Below are 26,614 nucleotides of genomic sequence, written 5' to 3' on the forward strand. Positions count from 1 at the left end.
TAGATGTTCTTTTACTAGACACTGATGCTCGCTGATTTTTTTTTTCCTGTCAGTTCCCAGAATAATAGAAATAATAATTATCCTTTTAATCTGGTCATTTCACAGCTCAATCGTGATAAAGATGTCCTGAAGACGGCTCATGGCATCCTGCTGAAATCCCTTAGCCAATCAGACGCCGGCCTGTACCACTGCCTGGCCACAGAGAACAACTTCAAGCACACAGTGGCCCGTGTAGCTCTGCGCATCCTTGACCGTGAGATTGTGGAGGCCCTGACAGCTCCGGACGGCCCCTCAGATCCCGAGCGCCATCACCAGCACGACAAGCAGCACCACCCACCTCCTCCTCCACCCCCACCTCAAACCCTGCCCCCACCTGCCCAGATACACCCACACCCCGAGGTGACGCTCATCAACCAGTACTGCCAGTCCTACTGGAAGCAGCCTCACAAGCCCAAGCGCACGAGCCGCAGGCATACGGAGAAACAAGAGTCCGAGGAGCTGCAGGTGCAGTGATCATGTTGAGTGAAAATTCTCACAAAGCCACTTTTTTTGGTTGTGTTCTGTGCATTGTATGAGCAGGCAGAATCACTAAAAACTGTTTATAAGCTTCATGTCATGTTCATCTCCTGGGGCCATGCACAAGGTCAAAACCGATAGACGTATTTTACAAATTGGGAATTTTACCCTGCATGTTGGATATTGGGTAAGACGCATGGTGCTGTACCTTCAGCTCGGCTTGTCTAAAGTTACATGTCTACAAGTTTGCAGTGCAGTGCGTTTTGGAATAATTTGCATACACTGAGCTAGCAGTTTAGCAGGTAGGCTATACCTAGATTATACATTGTACCGACACACTGATTTATTACTGGTTTCATTGATTATCAGTCACATCTGCCTGTAGTAAGTGTATAAGTTCAAAAACACCACACACACACAGAAAACTGATTCACACCAGCATTAAGTATATAAAGATTCGTCTGTTTTGTTTACCAGTGACAATTAAAAGAAAAATCAGTGTTCCATCATAAACATTGCAGTTGTGTAACTCTGCTGCTTTGCAGTGCTTGTATTTAAAGCTTGTTGTGTTGCGTCAGACGATTGTGAGTCCTAAGTGTGTGAAAAATGCTGTGCAGGACTTCCATATGATTCCACCCTGTTTCACGGCACAGCCGTCTGCCGATTCATCAAAAAGCAGCCTTTTGGTCCTGGATTGGGATGTAATTATGACATGCATTACGCTGACCAATATTTATGTTCTCAAGACCAAGGGGGATTTATAAACAGGATGTGTAAAGGTAAATATGTTGCGTTCCTTTTCAGTCTTTGGTAGCAAGTATTCTTGAGCTCGTCTGCATCAGACAAATCACAGCTGCAAATTTTGAACTCAAGTGTCATGATTTGTTTATATATTCGATTTAATCGCAAACAGTGTTTATAACCATTTTCGCAAGAGCTAAAATCCTAAGTGGCATTATCACCAAGTAACTCAAAGTAAATATTACTCGAAAGGCTAACTAGTGAAAAAAAGACATAAAAGAAAACGACTAGGATTTGGAGGTGGTTGTAGGTTCGCCGTTTTGAACAGGAAGGATGGGATACGTTCCAGCAAGATAGATGTATGGACCAAAATCTGCTCCAGCCTCCTGTCATAGTAAGAGGGATTTGGAAGAAAATATAAATACTGTAGAGAAAGCTGTGAATGCTTAAAAAAAATGAAGCACTAGTTCACACACAAAAAAAAAGAAAGAAAAAGAATGTTATGAATGAGTCAAATAGACTTTTATGGCTGTGGTACTTTTTTTTGCATATGAATACAAGCACATGATTCAAGGGGAATAGAACAGTCTACTTGTTTCTGTCGTATGAAACAAAGTCTTGGACTGGGAAAGTAATGTGGGACAACTATGTAAGGTATTTTCCTTGCATAATCAGGCCATATTTTGGTGGGAATTTCTGTAACTTATTATTGTTGCATCTTCCAGATAAGACACGCCGTATTTGAACTTTGTAACATAAAAATAGTAGTTCCGTAACTTTTGCACCTTTTGCATATCAGTGGTAGATGTTTTCTGTGGTCAGCTGTGGTCTTGTGCTTGTGTATAAAGGCAGCCCTCGTGCTTGGCTACGTGTATGATTATTACACATGTACATAGAAGTGATAGGTATTTGAGTGTTGGTTAAGGTTTAACTCTAACCTCTCTCTCTCCACACAACATATTTATTTTAAGAATGTACATATTCATGGCCGTCGTCCTCTTTGGTGGTGGAATATGACTGCGGAGAGCAGATTTTATTGTGTGTACTCACTAACAGGACCAGAATATACAGGCTTGCAAAGATGCTTGTCGCAAAAAGGTGCAAGGTTTCTTTTTCTTTCTGCAGTTGTGACAATAACTGGTGGTATAGTCTGTTCCACTAGCATGTTTTTTTTTTGGCACTATGATGAATTCAGCGTGAGAAAGATTTAGATAAAGTTTAAATGCAGTTCAAACTGACAAATAAGTGGGAAAATGTAAAATGTAAACTTGTCAATTGACTGGAAGAAATAAAATAACATTATTGAAATTCATTTTATATGAAAAGATTATGGACATGGACAAAATTCAAAACGCCTCATCAGTTATATATATGCTGGAAAGCACAGACATGTCTGGGGGCTAGCACAAAAGTCCAAGCCGTAATAGTTTCCAGTCATTTAAATGTTATTATAGTGAAAGATATGGGCTTTTCGAGGAAATGTGGGATGCAACACAGATGATGTTTGTTTTTCTGTATCTTTGCTCAAGTGGCTGCATATTACAATAATTCTCTTATGTATTCACTGTGTTTTTATTAGCTTAAGTTAACGTGGTCATTTGTAATAAATAATATTTTATTATGATGATATTGTGAGGTTGGAAATACTTATAGATGTTTTATAATCATAACAATAAACTGCTGTATTTGTTCTTATTTAACATCTTGTTGTTATTGAACAGTTTGTCTTTTAAAGAATTTATCAAAATATCAAGAAAATAAGAAGACTGCTTTCATATTTAATGATTTCATGTCATGAATTGCATCCATCCATCCATTTTCTGTAGCCACTTATCCTGTGCAGGGTCACGGGTGAGCTGGAGCCTATCCCAGCTGACTATGGGCGAGATGCGGGGTACGCCCTGGACAAGTTGCCAGGTCGTCGCAGGGCTGACACAGAGACAAACAACCATTCACACTCACATTCACACCTACGGTCAATTTAGAGCCACCAGTTAGCCAAACCTGGACTGTAGGGGAAACCGGAGGAAACCAACACAGACACGGGGAGAACATGCAAACTCCACACAGAAAGGCCCCAGTCGGCCACTGGGCTCGAACCCGGACCTTCTTGCTGTGAGGCGACAGCGCTAACCACTACACCACCGTGCCGCCCCAAGGTATAACTTCTCATCTCATTATCTCTAGCCGCTTTATCCTGTTCTACAGGGTCGCGGGTGAGCTGGAGCCTATCCCAGCTGACTATGGGCGAGATGCGGGGTACACCCTGGACAAGTTGCCAGGTCGTTGCAGGGCTGACACAGAGACAAACAACCATTCACACTCACATTCACACCTACGGTCAATTTAGAGCCACCAGTTAGCCAAACCTGGACTGTAGGGGAAACCGGAGGAAACCAACACAGACACGGGGAGAACATGCAAACTCCACACAGAAAGGCCCCAGTCGGCCACTGGGCTCGAACCCAGAACCTTCTTGCTGTGAGGTGACAGTGCTAACCACTATACCACCACTCTGCCCCCATCATGAATTATTAGAGGAAAATGTAGTATAAATGAAGTGTTTGTGTTTTATATTTCAACTCACTTATTCCCATTTAAATGCATCCAAATGAGTTCTGCCATTTTTATCCAGTTCATACAATCTATAAAGTTTTGATCTATGAATAAATATTTGAACAAATACAGATGTGACCAAAGAAAAGGGGGAGGGGATAACATGAAGTGTCTTTGTAATGTTTTGGGTGTCACTGAGACACCAGAACAGCTTCAGTGCAACTTGGAATCAGTTCTGCATGTCTCTGTAATTCTGCAGGGGTGGGTTTCCCAAAAGCCTTTTACCACTAAGAGCATCTTAACTAGGAGAGAGAGTGTTCATTGTGCTGCTCGCTCTTCCATTTAACGATGATCTTTGTGCTATAATGCTTTTTGGGAAACTCAGGCCAGAATGGATGAACACCAAAGATATTCCCTCAGTTGGTGTTTTGATGATGGTGGAGAACATTGTCTAACTCATCTCTCCAAAATTTCCTGAAGGTATTGCATCGAGATTTGGTGACTGTGAAGGCCAAAGCATATGATTTGGTTATGAATTTTCATCCTCAACAAACCAGTCACTGAGTTCTATTGCCCTGTGGATATGGACATTGTCATTGTGGAAGAGACCAAATGCATTAGGATAGAAATGTTTCATCGTAGGATAAAGGTCATAAGTCAGAACATTTTTGCATTGATTTGCAGAGATGAGACAAGTCAACAACCCATGCCAGCTTCATACAGGAGAGCAAAACCATCAGTTTTTCCTTTAATTTGTCATACATCTGTAACCATTTCTGTATATGATTAAAGTTCAGTTAGGCTCATGTGTGTTTTAGAAATCAAAGTTAGGGATAAGATTAATTAAAATTCACAGAGCTTTAATTTTTCTTACTTTGTCTATGCACATTGTTGAGCTATACCACGTTATGGTACCGCTATGGTCATCTTTACATTCGTAAACCAAAGAAAGATATACAGCTCTGATTTTAAAAAAAAAATCATCTTCAAATTATATTCAGTTGAATACAATGGAAAGACAAAGTATTTGATGTTCAAACTGATAAACTTGATTGTTTTCTTGTAAATATGTACTCATTCTGAATTTGACGCTTGCAACACTTTCCAAGTTGGGACGGGGGAAACAAAACACTGGGGAAACTATGGAGTGCTCAAAAAATACCTGTTTGGAACGTTCTACAGGTAAACAAGTGAATTGGTAATTGGAAAGGCTTAGTCATTTGGACCAAAGGAAAATGCTTAATATCGAAAATTGCTGTCAAAAGGGAAAATAGACATGCAGCGGTTCTTGCAGATTGCACAATGAGTTTATTTTATTTTATTTTTTTCAGTTTTAATAATACTCATATTTGTTATCACCTGAACCCTTAAATGCAAACTTTGGGTTACTGGTTACCTGTGATATCTTCCCTCAACTCCAGTAACAAAATAGCAAATCGGTTAAAAGATTGCAAATTGTGTTAGACAAAGGCAAATTTATTTAGCACTCTTTCAAGAAAAAGAAAATTGTACAATTACAGAGAATTTCTATAGAAAAGGAGCACAAGCCACTTGGAAGTACTTGAGACTAATCAAGCCAAGAAGCTTGGGCCTAGCAAAAGTGTGCTAGAAAAATGATTGACGAAATAACAATTTACATGTAAAGCACATTGTGAAAAGTCTAAATATTAAATTTTAGATAAATTGATTTTTTTTGTGAGAAACAAATTGGATTTTGCTATTACTGGTTTTAACAGTTTTTTTTTTTTTTTTTTTACTATCATGACAGTTTGTATTACAACCCCAGTTCCATAAATTTTGGACACTGAGTAAAACGTAGATAAAAAACATAGTAATATGACTATTTGCAAATCTTGGAAATGCTGTATTTCATTCAAAATAGTACAAAGACAACATATCAAATGTTGAAATGAGAAATTTTGTTGTTTTTTGAAAAATATATGCTCATTTTGAATTTGATGTCAGCAACACATTTCAAAAAAGTTGGGACAGGGGCATGTTTACCACTGTGTTGTATCACCTCTACTTTAAACAACCCTCTGTAAATATTTGGGAGCTGAGGAGATCAATTGCTGTAGTTTTGAAAGCGAAATGTTGTCCCATTCCTGTCTGATATACAGTTTCAGTTGCTCAACCATTTGGGGTCTCCTTTGTGGTATTTTGCGCTTCATAATGTGCCAAATGTTTTAAATGGGAAACAGGTCTGGACTGCAGGCAGGCCAGTTTAGCACCCAGACTCTTTTACAATGGAGCCATGCAGTTTTAATAGGTACAGAAAGCGGTTTGGCATTGTCTTGCTGAAAGAAGGAAGGCCTTCCATGCAAAACATTTTGTTTGGATGGCAGCATATTGCTTTGAAACATTTATATATCATTCAGCATTAATGATGCCTTCCCAGATGTACAAGCTCCCCATGTCATGTGCACGCATCTTCATACCATCACAGATGCTGGATTTTGAGCTGTGCACTGATAACAAGCCGAAGGACTTGTTATGGTCCCTCTCCTCTTTAGCCTGGAGGACGTGGTGTCCATGAGTTCTCAAAAGAATTTCCACTTTGATTCATCAGATGTTGGGACAGTTTTCCACTTTGCTTCAGTCCATCGTAAAAGAGCTCGGGCCCAGAGAAGACGGCGGTGTTTCTGGATATTGTTTATATATGATTTTAACTTGCATTTGTGGATGCAGTAATGAACTGTGTTCACAGACAATGGTTTTCTGAAGTGTTCCTGAGCCCATACAGTGATTTCCAATGCAGACACGTGTCTGCTTTTAACACAGTGTTGCCTGGGGGCCTGAAGATTACAGACATCCAATGTCAGTTTTCAGCCTTGTCTCTTGCATACAGAGATTTCTCCAGATTCTCTGAATCTTTTAATGATATTATGTACCATAGATGATGTGATTCCCAAAATCTTTGCAATTTTACATTGAGGAATGTTATTCTTAAATTGTTGCACTGTTTGCCCATGCAGTCTTTCACAGAGCGGTGAACCCTTCGCCATCTTTATTTCTGAGAGACTCAGCCTCTCTGGGATGCTCTTTTTATACCCAATCATGTTACTGGCCTGTTGCCAGTTAACCAAATTATTTATTTATTTTTAGCATTACAAAACTTTTTAGTTTTTTGTTGCCCCTGTCCCAACTTTGCTGAAATGTGTTGCTGACATGAAATTCAAAATGAGCATATGTTTTCAAAAAAACAATAAAATTTCTCAGTTTCAACATTTGATATGTTGCCTTTGTACCATTTTCAATGAAATATAGGGTTTCCATGATTTGCAAATCTTCACATTCTGTTTTTATTTGTTTTACACAGTGTCCCAACTTTTTTGGACTTGGGGTTGTAAATTTATGTTTATATAATTTTTAAGTTGATAACAAACTGAGTTAACTAAAGTGACTGAGACGCCCACATATTAAAGGTTTAAGATTATTCACATTTAACATCCTACTTCATTCAGCCTGACAATATAAACTAACATATTTCTATCGCAATCTACCTCAGTATTGCTCACCTTCTCACCATAATCCCAGCTTCCATGTGCAATACCCCAAATGAATATATCATTGTGTGTGTGTGTGTGTGTGTGTGTGTGTGTGTGTGTGTGTGTGTGTGTGTGTGTGTGTGCGCGCCCACGCGTGCGTGAGATGAATATTGGCATTAGTCGTCCCATTCATCATCATCTTCATCGTCAACTGCATCATCATCATCATCATCTAAGAAAAGTTTCATTGAAATTGGACACAATTATAACACTGTTCATAGAGAAAACACAGTCATACATAATTTATCCCACATTTATTATGTTTTGATATTTACCTGAGGAATGAATGACTTTGCTTCTTTTCTGCATCACCATCATCAGAGCTCCAACGATGCCCTCACTACCCTGATCTTGTGATGAAGGAGGAGGATCAGGACTCTCTGTAACCTGAAAATGACAGACAACCAGACAAGAAGACATGAAGAATCCATATTTTCTAATAAGTGCAGCTGCAGTCCTCATAAGCCCTTATAAGACTAATATGACATATAGAGTACTGTCCAGGGCGGCACGGTGGTGTAGTGGTTAGCGCTGTTGCCTCACAGCAAGAAGGTCCGGGTTCGAGCCCCATGGCCGGCGAGGGCCTTTCTGTGTGGAGTTTGCATGTTCTCCCCGTGTCCGCGTGGGTTTCCTCCGGGTGCTCCGGTTTCCCCCACAGTCCAAAGACATGCAGGTTAGGTTAACTGGTGACTTTAAATTGACCGTAGGTGTGAATGTGAGTGTGAATGGTTGTCTGTGTCTATGTGTCAGCCCTGTGATGACCTGGCGACTTGTCCAGGGTGTACCCCGCCTTTCGCCCGTAGTCAGCTGGGATAGGCTCCAGCTTGCCTGCGACCCTGTAGAACAGGATAAAGCGGCTAGAGATAATGAGATGAGATGAGACAATTAATGAATTTAAGGCCACATGGCCCTAAATTCTCCTCTACTTTCTCCTGCTTCACTATGACCCAATTCAAGATACTATGTCATGCATCACGTGGTGGGCTTTCCCCATTCAAGCAAGGCATTGTGGGATACAACTTTGAAACAGGAGAGGAAAATAGAGGACGTGAATGTGCGAATGAAACGTGAAAGACCAACTACAGTAACGGAAAGCAAGAAGAAAAGACGTTAAGTTATGAAGGAAACATAGGATCACACTAATAAATATCGGCGGTCAGCGAGCACCTCGATGTGATCAGCTGTTTGTTTAGCAACAGAATGATGTCACTGTCAGTGCATGGTCAAGGTAAACCTGTAGATAGCAGTAATGCAACACTGTGGATGCCAGCTGCCGTAAAACCCAAAAGAAGAAGAAAAAGAAGGGGAAGCAGGTAAACCTGTGCATGCACACAAGGACTTCCTCTGTCTGCTTGACTGCACAAAGCGAGCAATTTCATGTACATTATTTGTGAGGGAATCCCCTCAAATTAAATAACTTCCCAGCCACAGAATGACCTGGTTTTAGTACCAGTCAAAAGTTTGGAAACACCTTCAAATTCGATGTTTTTATTTTTTTCCTACATTGTAGAACAATACTGAACTCATCAAAACTATGAAACAACATATGGAACATATGGAATTATATGGCAAACAAAAAAAGTGTTAAAAAAACCGACGTTTCATCTTTTAGATTCTTCAAAGTCGTCACTATTTACCTTGATAACAGCTTTGCACACTATTGGCATTATCTGAACCAGCTTCATGAGGTAGTCACCTGGAACGCTTCTCAATTAACAGGTGTGTCTTGGCAAAAATGGAATTTCTTGCCTTCTTAATGCATTTGACACCATCAACCAGTAAATAATAAAAATACAGTAAATAGCCCTGTTCGACAACTGTAGTAATCCATATTATGTCAAGAACCGCTCAACTAAGTAAAGAGAAATGTCAGTCATTACTTTAAGACATGAAGTGACTTTTAGTTAATTAAAATAAAGAAAAAACATCGAATTTGAAGGTGTTTCCAAACTTTTGACCGGTACTATGTGTGTGTGTGTGTATATATATATATATATATATATATATATATATATATATATATATATATATATATACTGTGTGTGTGTGTGTGTGTGTGTGTGTGTGTATATATATATATATATATATATATATATATATATATATATATATATGCAGAAATAAACATATATCACAATGACCAAATTTCAGAGGGAACTAAATTTCACCGGTTTTATGAAATTGAAAGGCCATCTAACTTTGAATACTCGAGTGATGTACAGTACTGTGCAAAAGTACCGTAAAGTCAACTTTATGAAATCGAAAACCATATAGCTTTAAGAAGCAAGTGACCATCCAAGTGTCCAGAAGAACTGTGGCTGGTTCTGCAAGATGCTCAGTAAAACCTCCAGCTCATTTCCTTATCAAACTGCACTCATTATACCCGAGGATACTATTTTTTAAAGCAAAGGGTTGTCTCACACCAAATATTGACTTTGTTTCATCTATTATGGCTTACTGCTGTTTATCGGGGTTTTTTTAACATTGAAACATACACACACACACACACACACACACACACACACACACACACACACATATATATATATATATATATATATATATATATATATATATATATATATATATAAACTTTCTTCATTTAAATAATGACGTAATGTTTGACTTTAAGTTGCCAATTCTGAATACTATGTTTGTGAATAACACTCTGTCTTACAGTCTTTAGCTTGGCTCCCAGTCGTATCTGGTCCAATAAAGCTCCTCTGCCACCTCCTGGAGCTGGAGGACTGACCGGGCTGCTGCTGTTGGAGCTAATGCCAGGAGCGGGAGGTGGAGGAGGAGGAGGAGGAGGAGGAGGTGGTGGTGGTGGAGGTGGAGGTGCTCCTCCTCCACCCATAGGAGCACTGGGGCGTGGTGGTGGAGGAGCTGAGGGACCAGCAGAGGACGGTGGAGGAGGTGGAAGTCCGCTTCTTCCAGTGGGAGGAGGTGGTGGAAGGGGCCCACGATGTAGAGGTCTTTGATTACGGGATGGAGGAGGTGGTGGAGGTTGGCCAGGGACGGGAGGAAGACCTCGGTCCCCACGAGGTGGAGGGGGTGCTGATACACCACTTGGGACTGGGGGGATACTCCGAGATGGAGGACCTATTGCATCTGTGTGGATAGTAGAACTTGTGACATCTTTGTGAATGCAACTGAAGTGCAATTTGTATAAACAGATTTAGCTCTATTCTACAATACTACTTTGTTGCAAAAATAAGTAATAAAAAAATAATAAAAACATTACAATTTAACAATCCATGAAGCCAGCACTCACCCTGCTTCCTCATCTCCTCTTTGACAGCATCCAGGCCACCAGACTGCTCGATGAAGTCGTAGATAAGTTTGGATGTCTCTTTGTCTGTCAGCTGGTCTTCACTAATACCAGCACAAGAAAAGAGTTTTTTCAGGTCTGGGTCCAGATTATTGGTCTAGAATAAAGGAAAATAAACAGGTATATTACACATTACTCATTCTAAGGTCTATGCTATTTGCACTTTTTTACATGTTCATTTTTGTGACTAAAACTCAGACAAAATATCTATGCTACTAACCTTGTTTTCATGACAAAAATGAAATGGTAACTAATTTTTTTTTAAATCCCTCAAACTCAAAATGTATGATGGAAAGAGTTCCCTCACTGATGAGAAATGAGATGTCAGAATGTCAGAAAGGCTCAGTTGGACAGATGGCAAAAACAATGGTTGGATCTATCCTGCCTTCATAAAAATAATGTTGAAGAGCATTTGAAGGACATAATCTGCTCATTTACAAATGTGATGCAGTTTTTCATAAACTAAACCAAGACTAATCCTATCACAACAACATGACTAAAAACTAAAATATGACCAAAAAAATAAGAAAATTATTTATTATGCCAACTGGACAAATGTATTTTTGTCAAAAACCAAAGATTAAAACTCAACACAAATAGGTTCTCAAAAATGCACACAGTCCATATTACAATGTGAGAAACATAAACAAATTAAGAATTAAATAATTTAATTATAATGAAATAAGTTGTTATAAAAGTCATATTTCTGAGTTTATAAAATCTAGATTTTTACAAAAATCTAGACTACATTACCACACTAACTGCTTCTCAAAAATGGTAGAAATTCCCTTGAGTCAACAAAAACATTGTTTGTTTTATATATTAAATGCCCTAAATATGGCTATTTTTGTGTTACTTTTAAGTTGTGCTTTTTGTCCTGGTTACTTGCTTTATTTTATTTATGTATTATTATATATCCTGTATTTCTTCATTTTAATTTTTGTAACCGTGAGTTTACAAGCATTTCTTTTGTAATTTAGACTTAAGTGTTTCGTTTTAAAGGGATAGTTCGGGATTTTTGACATGAATCTGTATGGCATCCCCATCAATAGTGTCGTGCAAACACATTGACTTACCCCTGACAGCATCCTGTGAGTCCAGTTCTTGTCCAGTTTTGGTCCAGATGAAAGTAGTCCGGCAAGTTTGTTGGGGTCACGAAAGTCAAACGTTTTTCGTCTCAAAACAGTATGTGTTCAAAAGAGTGATATATTTGCATCACAAAACCGTTGTCAAATAAAAAGTCAGACCTCGAAATCGCTTGGCACTATTTTCTCTCCCTTCTTATCACTGCGCGCTGCCGCCAGGTGACAGCCACGGCGGTTTCATTCATTGTTTACTAGTGATGGGAATTTCGGCTCTTTTGGCTCTTCTTACTATAAGGAGCCGGCTCTTTCGGAAGATTTTTTATAATTATTTCTCATGACTTGTACATTCACATCGAGTACACATATCAATGCAAATTAACATGAAGGGATTTACTAGACCAATTTATATCTGGAACTATTTTCAGCCACAGCACAGGCAAAGCACCGCTGCAGGCGCAAAGACACCACGCAGCGCCTGAAAACGGGTGCGCAGCGCCTGAAAACCCGTTTTCAGGCGCTGCGCGGTGTCTTTGCGCCTTCCTTTTCCTACCTATTCCTTTAATTGCTGCAATTAACTAGTTAATTCTGATTCTATTTCTCCTCTCAGTTATAATCTGTCCTGCTTTTGAAAAGATCCTCTCTGGGGGGACAGATGCTGCCACTATACACATCCTCCGTGCCATCACGTGTGTAAGCCGTGGATAGAGTGCAGCCTTGGTCTCCCACCAGCTTAGTGCGTCTGCGTTTCGCTGTCACCTGGCGGCAGCACGCAGTGATAAGAAGGGAGAGAAAATAGTGCCAAGCGATTTCGAGGTCTGACTTTTTATTTGACAACGGTTTTGTGATGCAAATATATCACTCTTTTGAACACATACTGTTTTGAGACGAAAAACGTTTTACTTTCGTGACCCCAACAAACTTGCCGGACTACTTTCGTCTGGACCAAAACTGGACAAGAACTGGACTCACAGGATGCTGTCAGGGGTAAGTCAGTGTGTTTGCACGACACTATTGATGGGGATGCCATACAGATTCATGTCAAAAATCCCGAACTATCCCTTTAAGTTGCACACATTAGTTAATACGCTGCAGTCGCATAAAAAACTCTGAAATAAAGTGACCATTTTCATTTCTTGAAGTGAAAAGAAGGGTTTCTTACATCAAAACCAGTGTTAGGATCCCATCCTACATGTGTGACATGCCTGGAAGTAAAGAAAAAGCAAACATGACATTTAAAAAAAAATGTACTCTTTAAATCACATTAATTACCTTTAGTATACTGATTATGGCAATGGGTGGTTGGTTTGTCACCGGATGCCCTTCCTGATACAACCCTCCCCAGTCTATCTGAGTTTGGGACTGGCACTAAGTATGCACTGGCTTGTGCATCCCCAGTGGCTGGGTATTTTACCTAATCTGGGTATTTTATCTAATCTGCATGTCTTTGAACTGTGGGGGGAAACTGGAGCACCCAGAGGAAACCCACACAGACATGGGGAAAACATGCAAACTCCACACAGAAATGTCCCCATTGGCCATGAGGTTCGAACCCGGAACCTTCTTGCTGTGAGGTGACAGTGCTCACCACTGCACCACTGTGCCACCCAAAAAATGTCCCATACTTTGAAAGCCACTTATGCAAACTTACTTAAAACCACTGGGTGCTCCGATATCTGCCTTGGTAAGTCGAGGTCCCTTCTTCTTGCCCTTCTTGTCCTTTTTTCCTTTGCCAAAGGCAGCAGGCGCAGGCACAGGGACATTAGGTGGTCGATATCGAGATGCTAAAATGTCTGGGTTTTGGATATCTCTTGTGGCCATGCCACCTGGCAGCATCTGTGGACCTGAAAATAAATACAGCATACAAGATCTGAAACCAAAATGTAGGTATAAACACCTGTCACACACAAAGCATCTTTAATATTTTTCAACAAGAAAATATTTACCCTCATCAACCAACTTTAAGACATCAGCCTATATGGATCTTTAGAATATACAGTACAAGACTCACAAACAAAGTACTGACCATTTGATGGTGGTGTGGGTGGTAGCGCACGTTTTTCTGATGATAAAAACAAAGAAAGGAAAGTTAATGTCTTTTTTTCCAAACATGAAATAAAACAGTGGCATTTGTTCTAAAAAAAGTAAAAGTTAAAGTGCACTTGCACAGACTTACCTTCACTTGGAGCATTTTGTTTTTTTTCTAATAATAAAAAACATAGATGGAGGATAGTGAGGTGCTAGTATAATAAAGGCTCTGGCAAAATGATTTCAAATGTAAAAAAAAATTATACATTATAGAAGAATATCTGCATTGGGCTTTAATAACAAATACACATTGCATAGATATTCAACAAAGCAATACTGGAGAATTTATATAAGGCTAATGTCAAAACTTGTGAAATAACACATTAGATTTTCCTTGTCTTTACCCGAAAGAGGGATGAAGCCTATGGGTCTTCTGTTACTGTTACTATAATCATTTAACTTTATTTATTTTATTAAATTATTACTCACTCACATTGTACAACCACTTTGTCCTGGTCAGAGTCACATTAGACATGGAGTCTATCACTGATTGTGAGGCAGGAATACACCCTGGATGAAACATCAGTCTATCACAGGGCACCATGCCCTGTGCATTCATATCGTCATTCATACCTGGGCCAATTCATCTACAGGCATGCTTCCGCGTCGTAGTAGGAAACCAGAAAGCCTCACAAATAGTAACCTGAGTTCAGTGTTGAACTGGGGATAGTGGAGCTTTGAGTAGGCAAGACTGCACCACGATGCAACCCTAATGCTCATACTACGTTGATGTAGCATTGAATAGTTTTGTAGTCAAGACCACCTTAACCAAGATCAAGTCATGACCAAGACCAAAGTGTATCAAGACTAAGACGAGACCAAGACTTTGAGGGGTTGAGATCAAATCAAGACCAAGACCAAGGCAGGGCAAGACCAAGTCAAGACCAGAACCAGAGCAGTGTGTGTGGAGGGGGGTGGAGAGGGGCGACAGCCGTTAACAAGAAGAAATTTTTCAAATTAGCAATAAGTCACGTGATTGGATGCATTTGAAGCAGAAAATCTTACATCCAATCACAGTAATGATGTTAACAAATAAGTCAGACAATGCATCGGCAATTTAGTGAAATCCCCACAGTTGTGGTCTTGGCCAGTCTTGAAATAAAATCCAGAGTCTGTATCTCTGAGACTAAGACAAGACCAAGTAAAAATGCGGTCGATTCCGAGACAAGACCGAAACCTTCAAAAAGTGGTCTTGATACCAGTCTCAAGTACTATATTTCTAGCACTGAGATATATTCTAGGAAACTTCCACCTGTTTTCTATCTATTTTGAAGGCACTGCATTCACTTCCTGTAGAAACACGAAATTAAATTAACTAACGTGCTGGTGGTCCATTTTACATCCAAAACAAAAATGGTAATCAAATTAGCATTTACAGCACTATGTATAGGTACAGTATATAAGGCACTGTGTATATCTTCAATTATATCCCTTATCAAAAAATTCCCGTGCAGGGATTGGCTAAGGATGGCTCACGTGACATAAAATAGTTCCACAATTGATTAAGCACTGTTTTTTGTGATGTTAAAAATTTAAATAAACAGATATGGTGTGAGTCAGTCATGGTATATCCTGGATATACCATGAACTGACGTCACAATTTCAAGCTATACAGTCGACTCAAGTCACAGCTGTGGCTCTGCGAGCATTTCTGTGTCTGTAGATCTACGGATCATGATCATGCCTAGCGAGGCAGGCGATAGCATGGTACATTGGCAAATGCGCAGGTCAAAGGTCACTCCGACATAAACAACAAACATGGCTGCCTCCAGTGAGTTTATGTCAAGATTCATTCTTAACACTTTTAGTTTGGAATTTTTGATGAAGGATATAAATGAAATATACCATGCACTGAGAGACACCGGTAATTACAGATTCTCGTCATTGACTGGCTCCGCCCCTCACAAAATAGTACTATACCAGTCACCTCAGAGAATCCATTATTTCAACTGGAGCCTCTTAGTGCATGATATATTTGATTAGTAAGTAGCAGGAATGAACTGTTTGAAAAAGAAATTAAGAATTTTAAATAAATAAATGACGCACGGTGGTGTTGCAGTTAGCACTGTTGCCTCACAGCAAGACGTTTTTGGGTTCGAGCCCAGTGGCCGATGGGGACCTTTCTGTGCGGAGTTTGCATGTTCTCCCCGTGTCCGTGTGGGTTTCCTCCGGGTGCTCCGGTTTCCCCCACAGTCCAAAGACATGCAGGTTAGGTTAACTGGTGGCTCTAAATTGACCGTAGGTGTGAATGTGAGTGTGAATGGTTGTTTGTTTCTAAGTGCTAGCCCTCCGATGATCTGGCGACTTGTCCAGGGTGTACCCCGCCTTTCACCCGTAGTCAGCTGGGATAGGCTCCAGCTTGCCCACAACCCTGCACAGGATAAGCAGTTACGGATAATGCATGGATGGAATGGATAACAATCTTGGTTGGGCAACTAATAATGATATCTGAAGGCTATTGTCTCTTCTTTCTTTCATGTAAAGATAAAGTTGCATAAAATCCCTCTTGACTTTGACATTCTCCAGTATTGCTAGTTGGATGTTTCAGATCGCTTAACAACTGACAGTTGCATCTCCCCAGCAAAGTAAACAATGACAGTTCCAGTGCTAGAAAAAGAGCCAGGGTGTACTGGTGTAATGTACTTCTTCTCTGCTGAACTTATGCCATTCATTATCCTTTTTCATAAAACATGAGGTTCAGCTACTTACACATAAATTACAATGCACAAATCTTGTATATAAAATGCTAAAGTGCAAGCTGCATGCAGATAATTCAGGCACAAAGAAGCTGATTGAGTGGAGAAGTTATTTCAGCTTCTGTGGTTGTGGTAAAATCAGCTGTTTGACGTAGTAGATGGTCAGGCTTGATTTGTACATGGGGCCAGACAGACACTGTGCCATTTTAGATTTTTTTTTTTTTACTTGTTTACAACACACACTGCCTATCCAAGAAAGCCAAAGCTTACAATTTATATGCTCACACTGTAAAGACTGATCAATATGTACAATACAGTATATACTGTATGCCCATATTTAAATGCTTGTATTGAACAGTCCAACTGAGATACACAGTGTAGGTGCTGAAACTGTATAAGTGCTACAGACAGTTATACATTTATTCACTGATTTTCAGTCAGTGCCTTTATCCTGTTCTGTCCCAGTGGAACCTGGAGCCTATCCCAGAAACACCGGGTGTGAGGCAGGAAAAACAGGTTCAAATACCCAAGTTTAGCCAATGTCACCTACACCATTTATAGGATTCCCCAACTTTAACCAGAAAGAATGAACAGGGTATGTGATCGATGAATAGTGTATGTGATAGTGTTGCTATTTGACCTTGGCGATTGGCTCTCTGGTTGATCTTTTCCTCTAATGTGTTTCTGAACAGCTCTGATTCTTTTTCACTTGCAAAGTTTAGACCCACTTGGCAATCCTGAAACATACAGATGTATAGTGTTCCTGTAAGGGAAATGATTGACGCTTTCCTTCGGTTAAAATTGTGTCAAACCATTACAATCTTTGAGCACATAATCTAAATATCATGCATTTCAGCTGGAAGAATACATAATTATTAATATTACAATAGGCTAAGTACACTCACTGGCCACTTTTTTAGGAAAACCCATACACCTGCTGTTTTATGCAGTTATCTAATCAGCCCTTGGCAGCAGCACAATGTATAAAATCATGCAGATACAAATCAAGAGCTTCAGTTAATGTTCACTTCAAACATCAGAATGGGTAAAATTGCGATCTCTGTGACTTTCACTGTAGCATGGGCATGGACGCCGCCAGGGGGGAAAAGGTTAGAACAATTCTAGGGGCCCAGCACTGCCATGGGGCCCTTTAAGGGGCTGATAATATGCTTTTAATGATTTTAATAAGACTTTTGAAATAACAACAATGCAATATTCCATCTGGTAAACTGAGCTAATTGAACAAGGTTGTCTATTTCTTGAGTTCTTCAACATATTGTCATTTAACCCTCCCCCTTTTGCGAAATGGTACGGTCCAGTTCTGGTAGAAGCGCGATGCGTTAAATCTGTGTGCTGATCAGTGCAACGCTACTTGCTGCTGTGTCGCGGTGCGGCAGCCAGCCAGCCAGCAGTGGAGTGCGTACAGTCTATGATCGCTAAATATGAAGAGTGGCTGTCAAAAACGTAAAGAAAGGCAGCTGAAAGCTGAGAGGGACCGGAGAGGCAGGCAACTGGTCACTCAGGTTTTCCCAAAGAAAGGTAGCTATCGCTCACATGTGTGTTCAAAATATTAGCGAATGATAAATGAACAGTATGAACGTGGTTGGATTAGCCTATCAAGAGAACACTTTTACAATTTGTACAGTGACATTTTTTCCATTTTAATAACTGAACTGACTTGTGTGATAAACAAGATGAAATATTATGTTATGCTGGTGCTAATAACTAGTGCTAATAACCAGTTTCATAACTAATGGTAAATATGCCCTAAATATGCACAGATTCAGCCTCAGGGGGACCTCCGCCCTACCAAACCACTGAACCCCCCTTTGGGGAAGGAGGTAAGCAGCAATACAACCCATAAATGCTTTAGGATTGAAGTTTTTAATGAGCAAGCACCATATACAGTTTGCTAGATTAAAGTGTTGCTAATAACGGCATAAATAATAATAAATAATGACAGTGCAATTGTGACGAGGGTGGGCAAAGTTGGGGGGCCCAAAATTCTAATCTTTCATGGGGCCCAAAATTTCTGGCGGCGCACCTGAGCATGGGTGTTGGTGCCAGATGGACTGGCTTGAGTATTTCAGAAACTGCTGATCTCCTGGGGTTTTCACATACAGCAGTCTCTAGAGTTTACACAGAATGGTGCGAAAAAAAAACCCCACCGAGTCAATGACAGTTCTGTGGGTGGAAATGCCTCGTTGATAAGAGAGGTCAGAGGAAAATGGCCAAATTGGTTTGAGCTGCCAGGAAGGGTTTAGTAACTCATAGCAACTCTTTGCAACCGTGGTGAGCAGAAAAGCATCTCATCATGCAACAGCAGAATACCACATTGGGTTCCACTCCTGCAGCCAACAACAGGAATCTTAGAATCAAGAACAAGTGGCCGGTGAGCGTATATGCCAAATGCTACAGGTCAACTGTAAACACTGAACCTTTCAAAAATCCCTCTGATCTTCTAAACCTCACAGTTCAAGTGCCCTCCATAATTATTGGCACCCTTCATACAAATGAGCAGAAGTCAATGTATTTAAAAAAAAACATTAAAATTTTACACTCAAGCAACAGGAGAAATTATTGTTTTTCGAACAAAAAAAGAATATGGAGAAGCTAAAAAATTGTGTCTGTGTGGAAAAAAATCATGTTTAAATAAAGCTTTATAATCTCACTGTATGTTTAAGCTCAACATATCATTCATTGCATTTTTCTTTTATTCTTTGAATATATCACTTTCTCCGACTTGTCCAGGGTGTACCCCGCCTTTCGCCCATAGTCAGCTGGGATAGGCTCCAGCTTGCCTGCGACCCTGTAGAACAGGATAAAGCGGCTAGAGATAATGAGATGAGATGAGAGAGATCACTTTCTCCCATTTTCATGCAAATAATTCTGGAGGACACTGTATATAATGAGCAAAGACTGGAGATAAAAATCAGTCATAGGCTTGCTTTTTATTAGTACAGTAATGAATGTATTCTTACATCTGCTGGGAAACTGTGGAAAAACTGCTTTGGACTGGAGTAAGTCATCTGATTATATAACTCCTGCTCCCATATTATTTTCCCCTCCTGAAATACATAAACACACCCTTACATAACCACATTCATCACACATCATTTTTATTATTAAAAGAGACACCAACATTATCTTTAAAAACTGTAAATATCGCTTATATTGTTAGGGATCACTAAAAATTATAGTGAATATTTGAAGAAGGGACCTTGATATCATAAAGGCGGATGAAGTATGAACGGCGTGGGTTGTCCTTAACAAAACACACCACTCCAGTATGCTGTAGATTCCAGTGGGCTGGACTGTGGGGAAGGGCCATATAGAGCTGCACAACAGCAGTGGCCAGCGTCTACACACACACACACACACACAAATACAAAAGCATGCATAATGAAAAAGACACAGCTTTGTTGAACACATAAAACAATTCTCTAATATGAAAGAAACTGATGCATGTTAAGGCATCCTCCCTGCGACAACAGGAAGTGGCTTCGAGCAGCACTTCCTGTCATTTGATTTTTACTTTTTTCTCATATTCACAAGTCTACAAACACACAGAATAGTTTAGCCACAAATCAGACATAAATTCCATCAGTGTGCCCTGTTTCTGCCCTTCGATCAGTGCAGAATTCATCATATAGAAATATATCAGTTCATGAAAATGATCAGGTTATGCTCGAGGGCCTGTATTGTTCTTTCAGTTTCATAATGATTTCTACACTCTTCTGTCAGTTTAATCTGATTTCTGTTAACAGAATACCCACTAAGAAAATGAACACATGAAGCATTAAGACTCAGAGCTGTTGTTATATTTAATAAGCATTAGCTCTCTCTGTGTCTGTAACAAGAATCCTTTAACTACTTGGAACCTTTCTAGAAGCATCCAGGCATACTATTAATCTACAGATTGCTTATGTTTATTTCAGATATTCTCTCAGTTGCCTCCATCCTTTTTAAGCTTGGATTGCTTGATAGTTAAACCATCTCGCTCACCACACATCTCCGGCCCAGCAGGTCCACCAGACGCTCATTCTCCTGGATGCTGAGGAGGGAGCTGGGCACGTTCTCCTGCCCTTTAGACCTCCCCTTGCTCATCTCTCCTTCCTGTGAGAACACAATTGGACCCTAGGGTAGTGCCCTGACTCGGTCTTCACGTTGGCTATCCCAAAACTTTGATATTTCTTCAAGATGGGCGAGAGGTTGGGGAACTGGGACTTCCGCGTTCTGTGATATGATGTCAGTCTTAGTGAACAGGAAGAGCAACCACAGTGTGTATCTGTTCCGTGAGGCCTGAGTAGTCTCAAGCTTTAGTTTGAACAAGGAACTACACACAACTTCAAGTAATCTGCTGACTGAGTGGAGTTTATATCTATCTCAACTGGATTACTTCATAAACACCACAATGGTACAATTGTACATGTTTTTCCCACACTGCCAACCTTTTTAAAAGCTCTTTTGTGGGAAGTTGTGACTGTTCAGGAATTTAGGACACAAACTTTCCAGCTGTTTTCTGCAGCCCTGTTCAGTCCCTGTGTGCTTTGAGGAGTTTTGTATTCACTGATCTCAGCAAGTCTTAAAGGTCATAGGCAAGGGTCAGAGGTGAAACGTAGAATATCAACTTTATTGTCTAGAAGAACGACCCATAAAGCGAATTCAATCTTCTTAGTATCTAATTTGCACCCTAAAATTGAATAAAACGGTTAAAATATACTGTTTTGCCCAATTTCCGAAGGTTTGTTTACATCTCACTTATGCACACTTTCACCACCAGGGGGGCAGTCGCCGTGACGTCATTTAAGCCAAACAGACTGGGAGCAGCTCTGTTTACACTTGTGAATCGAGCACATGTGTATGGACTTTGGTTGTGAGAGGTTGTGTAAAATGTCTGAAAGTGATAGCGATTTTGAAGTAGGAACTCTCCAAATTGAATATCGAGAGGTGAAACCATACATGTATGAACCTATGGCCGTTGCGAAGCAATCGGTGAATGTGGCTCACTGGTTTGACCGTGCGGCCTCGGAATCGGACAGCGACTCGGCCAACTCTGATCGCGGTGACCCTGGATCTCAACAAGACTCGCGCCCAAACGATTTATCCTGGTAGTTATGATAAATTCTTACTTTCATCGTAATACTAAATAAGAGCCCTTTTGAAGAATAATTAAACCGCCCTCCCTAGTGGATATAGGGAACAATTACAGTGCGCCAGTAGGCCACATTAGCCTGCCATCCACGGCATTATACTATTTATAGCCTACTCTAAGCGAGGAAATATCCCTTTGTCTCATTTCCACAATGATTGTACAGGATCCCTCAGGATTCTTGACTTGTCAATTGCAAGCAAAAGTAAAAATGTTTACCTCCAATCTTCTCCTTTTTGCTTGAGCGTTGCTGCTCCGTTTCTTCTTTGACTGCTTGATTTTGTTTCACGCGCACAATCCACTCTCTCCGCCTCTTCTCCTCTTTCGGAAAAAGCCAACCCTCTCGCTCTGCCTCTTCTCCTCTCTCGGAAAAAGGTAAAAACTTCTTCCTGAACCGGTCCCGTTGTTATAATTCACTGCGCAACAGTAAGGCATGGGGTTTTTCTTCGGAAATTCCTGAACGCACGTCTGCACTCAAGCCGAACGGCAATGAAAATACACGTAAGTGGACTCAACTCAAGCGGTTTGTTTGTCTTAAATGACGTCACGTGCCGAGTGGTCACGAAAATGGCCGAACAGAAATTCGCCGCGATCCACACTAACTTATTTTAATTATTACTTATTAACAATACTTCTTGGGACCAGAAGAAAATTACAGAGGGTTTTTTTTAACATATAAAGTTTCAAATGTGCATAAAATTAAAACCATTGCCTGTGAGCTTTAACACAACTGATCTGATGCTATATACGTTGGCTGATTGGTTTGGAAAGTCCAGACTTTCTGACTTTTTCTCTGGCCTTCTCTTTTGTTATTGGTTGGCTGGACTTGTGAAATCACAGAAATTAACTAAAAGGCATTTTCAGTTATCATGTCCAAAATGATGAACTCTGTATAACTCTGTCCATAAATAACTTAAATGAAACATTATTGTGAAGTGTTTTAGACTTTATATATATATATATATATATATATATATATACACACCTCATCATCTCTAGCCACTTTATCCTGTTCTACAGGGTCGCGGGCAAGCTGGAGCCTATCCCAGCTGACTACGGGTAAGAGGTGGGGTACACCCTGGACAAGTCGCCAGGTCATCACAGGGCTGACACATAGACACAGACAACCATTCACACCTACGGTCAATTTAGAGTCACCAGTTAACCTAACCTGCATGTCTTTGGACTGTGGGGGGAAACCGGAGCACCCGGAGGAAACCCACACGGACACGGGGAGAACATGCAAACTCCACACAGAAGGGCCCTCGCCGGCCACGGGGCTTGAACCCAGACCTTCTTGCTGTGAGGCGACAGCGCTAACCACTACACCACCATGCCGCCCTTATATATATGTGGTGTAGTGGTTAGCGCTGTCGCCTCACAGCAAGAAGGTCTGGGTTCAAGCCCCGTGGCCGGCGAGGGCCCTTCTGTGTGGAGTTTGCATGTTCTCCCTGTGTCCGCGTGGGTTTCCTCCGGGTGCTCCGGTTTCCCCCCACAGTCCAAAGACATGCAGGTTAGGTTAACTGGTGACTCTAAATTGACCGTAGGTGTGAATGGTTGTCTGTGTCTATGTGTCAGCCCTGTGATGACCTGGCGACTTGTCCAGGGTGTACCCCGCCTTTCGCCCGTAGTCAGCTGGGATAGGCTCCAGCTTGCCTACGACCCTGTAGAACAGGATAAAGCGGCTACAGATAATGAGATTTATTTATTTATTTATTTATTTATTTATTTTACACACATACATACACACCAGGGCTTTACATTAACTTTTTTGCTCACCGGCCACTGTGGCTAGTGGTTTTCCTGAGTCACTAGCCATTCAGCCTTTTCACTAGCCACAATTTTGTTGCCAGGAAATTGCAATTTTTTCTTCACCATGATATGTTAAAGTTCGGAAGATCTAGATTTAATTATGAATGGCAGCGTATAATGTATCTCTACAGTAGCACTCAAGTATTCAGTGCTGTTAAGATAGCTCCCTATATGAAAACATGCAACCAATTCAGACAAAAATATAAACAGAGTATTCTGTTTATTGAACTCAAATTCAAGCCCCTTACAATATGAAATATTGTATAATATGAAAAATAACATTCAGTACAACTGAACTGATTCTAATATTAAAAGTCCAATTCAAAACATTTATCACTGAAAAACATTTGATGTTTTGATATGCAAGTATTATGTGTATTATCAAGTATTATTATGTATATTGTGTATTTATTAATTGTGTGTGTGTGTGTGTGTGTGTGTGTGTGTGTGTGTGTGTGTGTGTGTGAACATGTGTAGAGAGAGACATTAAATGTCCTCATTACATTCATCATCAGATGAGTCTGAATGGTCCATGAAAAATGGTCCTCGTGACCTGAGGCTTCCAGCAGGCCATAAGTTGATAGCTGGGGCGGATCAACTTCTTTCTAATCGCGTGAACATTTCTAAACAGCAGCTCCATCCTCTCCAGCTCAGCCGACTTCATGACAGCCAAAGACTGAAAGCAATGCTGTCCTGTAGTGAACCAGCCGTCTTCGCCAGTTTTGATGTTATAGTACCAATGTGTGCATTTGACTTTTTGTGGTCCTTGATAGTTTCGAGTTTAAAATTACTGGTGCCTGTCTTTGCCATACTTTCTACAGTCTTCACAGTACAGGGTATTTTTGGTTTTGCTATGAACTAGCCAATCTCGCCTGAACTTCCATTTGTCATTGAACTGTTTTATCTTCCTATTAGCGTCTTGTTCATCTCCATGGCCGCAGCCAGCTCTGAAGCCCCCGCGGTCCAGACCTCGGTCATTTTTAAGAGCTGAAAATACATTTGGATGCTAAATATTCAACTGGATAAAAAAATAAAGAATAACATTAAAATGTCTCCATAAAAAGTGCATTGTTAATTATGTTAAATGTTGATTCTGTCTTCTGTGTGTGTTTGGTGCGCGCAGCTCTGAGACCAAGAACACAAACGCGAATGAGCGCGCAACTCGGGGAGGAATGCAGTGCAGCAGACACAGGGTTTCCATGGTAACCAATTCAAAACATTTATCACTGAAAAACATTTGATGTTTTGATATGCAAGTATTATGTGTATTATCAAGTATTATTATGTATATTGTGTATTTATTAATTGTGTGTGTGTGTGTGTGTGTGTGTGTGTGTGTGTGTGTGTGAACATGTGTAGAGAGAGACATTAAATGTCCTCATTACATTCATCATCAGATGAGTCTGAATGGTCCATGAAAAATGGTCCTCGTGACCTGAGGCTTCCAGCAGGCCATAAGTTGATAGCTGGGGCGGATCAACTTCTTTCTAATCGCGTGAACATTTCTAAACAGCAGCTCCATCCTCTCCAGCTCAGCCGACTTCATGACAGCCAAAGACTGAAAGCAATGCTGTCCTGTAGTGAACCAGCCGTCTTCGCCAGTTTTGATGTTATAGTACCAATGTGTGCATTTGACTTTTTGTGGTCCTTGATAGTTTCGAGTTTAAAATTACTGGTGCCTGTCTTTGCCATACTTTCTACAGTCTTCACAGTACAGGGTATTTTTGGTTTTGCTATGAACTAGCCAATCTCGCCTGAACTTCCATTTGTCATTGAACTGTTTTATCTTCCTATTAGCGTCTTGTTCATCTCCATGGCCGCAGCCAGCTCTGAAGCCCCCGCGGTCCAGACCTCGGTCATTTTTAAGAGCTGAAAATACATTTGGATGCTAAATATTCAACTGGATAAAAAAATAAAGAATAACATTAAAATGTCTCCATAAAAAGTGCATTGTTAATTATGTTAAATGTTGATTCTGTCTTCTGTGTGTGTTTGGTGCGCGCAGCTCTGAGACCAAGAACACAAACGCGAATGAGCGCGCAACTCGGGGAGGAATGCAGTGCAGCAGACACAGGGTTTCCATGGTAACCATCAGCGCACTTTCATCAAGCTGTTCAATTTACATTTTTGTAGCAGCGCAGTTGCAGCCTACCTTGTTTGTGATTTTAAAAATAAATCATTCGATAAGCCAAAGCAATAGAGTGGAAAGTTTCAACTTATGTTTGGCTTGGATAACTTTGCCTAAAACATGGTGGTGTATACTGATTTTTTTTTTCCCAGAATTTTATTCTATTTTTTTGTGTGTGTAGGTGTAATGGATGCCAGATTGTTAATGTATGGGTTGTTTTACAATCAGGGTACACAAGCTAAAAATCACATTTAACACTTATTATCTTCAATATCAAAAGGCTTGACTAAATAAACTTGGTTGCTTATTGTAGCCCTGTGATAGCTCTATTTACCATGCAAAAAAAAAAAATCGTGATAACGTTATTTTTGATGAATGTATGGCAATATAGGTCATATTTAGCAAAATTACTCGTGTCATTTAGAAAAAGTGCTTTTTTGACCACAGGTAGCTCCAAAAGGGATGCACTTAAATCATTCTTTTAGGTTTAATGTTGAATGCCAGTAAGTTTTCAGACTATTTTGATCAAATTAGTATGTAATTGTGTCAAAAAAAAGTCCTCTCCGAGACAGCTAATTTTTCAATATAAAATAACATATCTAAAATGATTATTTTCATCCTAAAATGTGGTCAAGATATTGGGACATAAATATTAGAGACAACTAACACAAAGCTTACAGCCTTATATTTAAAAGCACTATGGAAGTAGTGGATTCTGAATTGTCAAAAAAAAAAAAAATGTCCTCTCCGAGAATCACTTCATTTGTTTCTCCCAGCCCTGCTTAAAGCAACACTTAATCTTCTTTATCTTATAGCAGATTACACAAAACTACCAGACACACATGTCAAAAAATTACCTGAAATTTGTTCTTTAACTTGTCCTTCACTTAAAAACTGGTACAAGAACCAGTTTGAATCAATTTGAATTTTGGACCCCTGTGACACAAACTTTGTACCCTGATTG

General features: G+C 40.1%; 2 protein-coding genes across 3 annotated transcripts in view; one reads left to right on the top strand and one right to left on the bottom strand.

Moving 5' to 3' along the window:
• Positions 1-2,957, top strand: part of sema3gb (sema domain, immunoglobulin domain (Ig), short basic domain, secreted, (semaphorin) 3Gb) — an 81,202-nt gene extending 78,245 nt beyond the window's left edge. For both annotated transcript variants that reach the window (XM_060931976.1, XM_060931977.1), the window contains exon 18: positions 106-2,957. In XM_060931976.1, coding sequence (XP_060787959.1) covers positions 106-513 — 408 coding nt within the window. In that variant the 3' untranslated portion in view covers positions 514-2,957. The remainder of the gene's footprint in view (positions 1-105) is intronic.
• A 1,695-nt stretch (positions 2,958-4,652) lies between these two features.
• Positions 4,653-20,797, bottom strand: wasb (WASP actin nucleation promoting factor b). The gene is made up of 12 exons (XM_060931978.1): positions 20,564-20,797; positions 19,779-19,919; positions 19,540-19,626; positions 17,199-17,295; positions 13,951-13,977; positions 13,801-13,836; positions 13,426-13,618; positions 12,937-12,979; positions 10,636-10,789; positions 10,039-10,472; positions 7,637-7,748; positions 4,653-7,533 (listed from the first exon to the last, which is right to left on the bottom strand). Exons 1-12 carry the CDS (start codon positions 20,663-20,665, stop codon positions 7,478-7,480), a joined length of 1,482 nt encoding a protein of 493 aa, XP_060787961.1. The 5' UTR covers positions 20,666-20,797; the 3' UTR covers positions 4,653-7,477.
• Positions 20,798-26,614: the final 5,817 nt, after the last annotated feature.

This window comes from Neoarius graeffei, chromosome 10 (assembly GCF_027579695.1).
Source record: "Neoarius graeffei isolate fNeoGra1 chromosome 10, fNeoGra1.pri, whole genome shotgun sequence".
Lineage (NCBI taxonomy): Eukaryota > Metazoa > Chordata > Actinopteri > Siluriformes > Ariidae > Neoarius > Neoarius graeffei.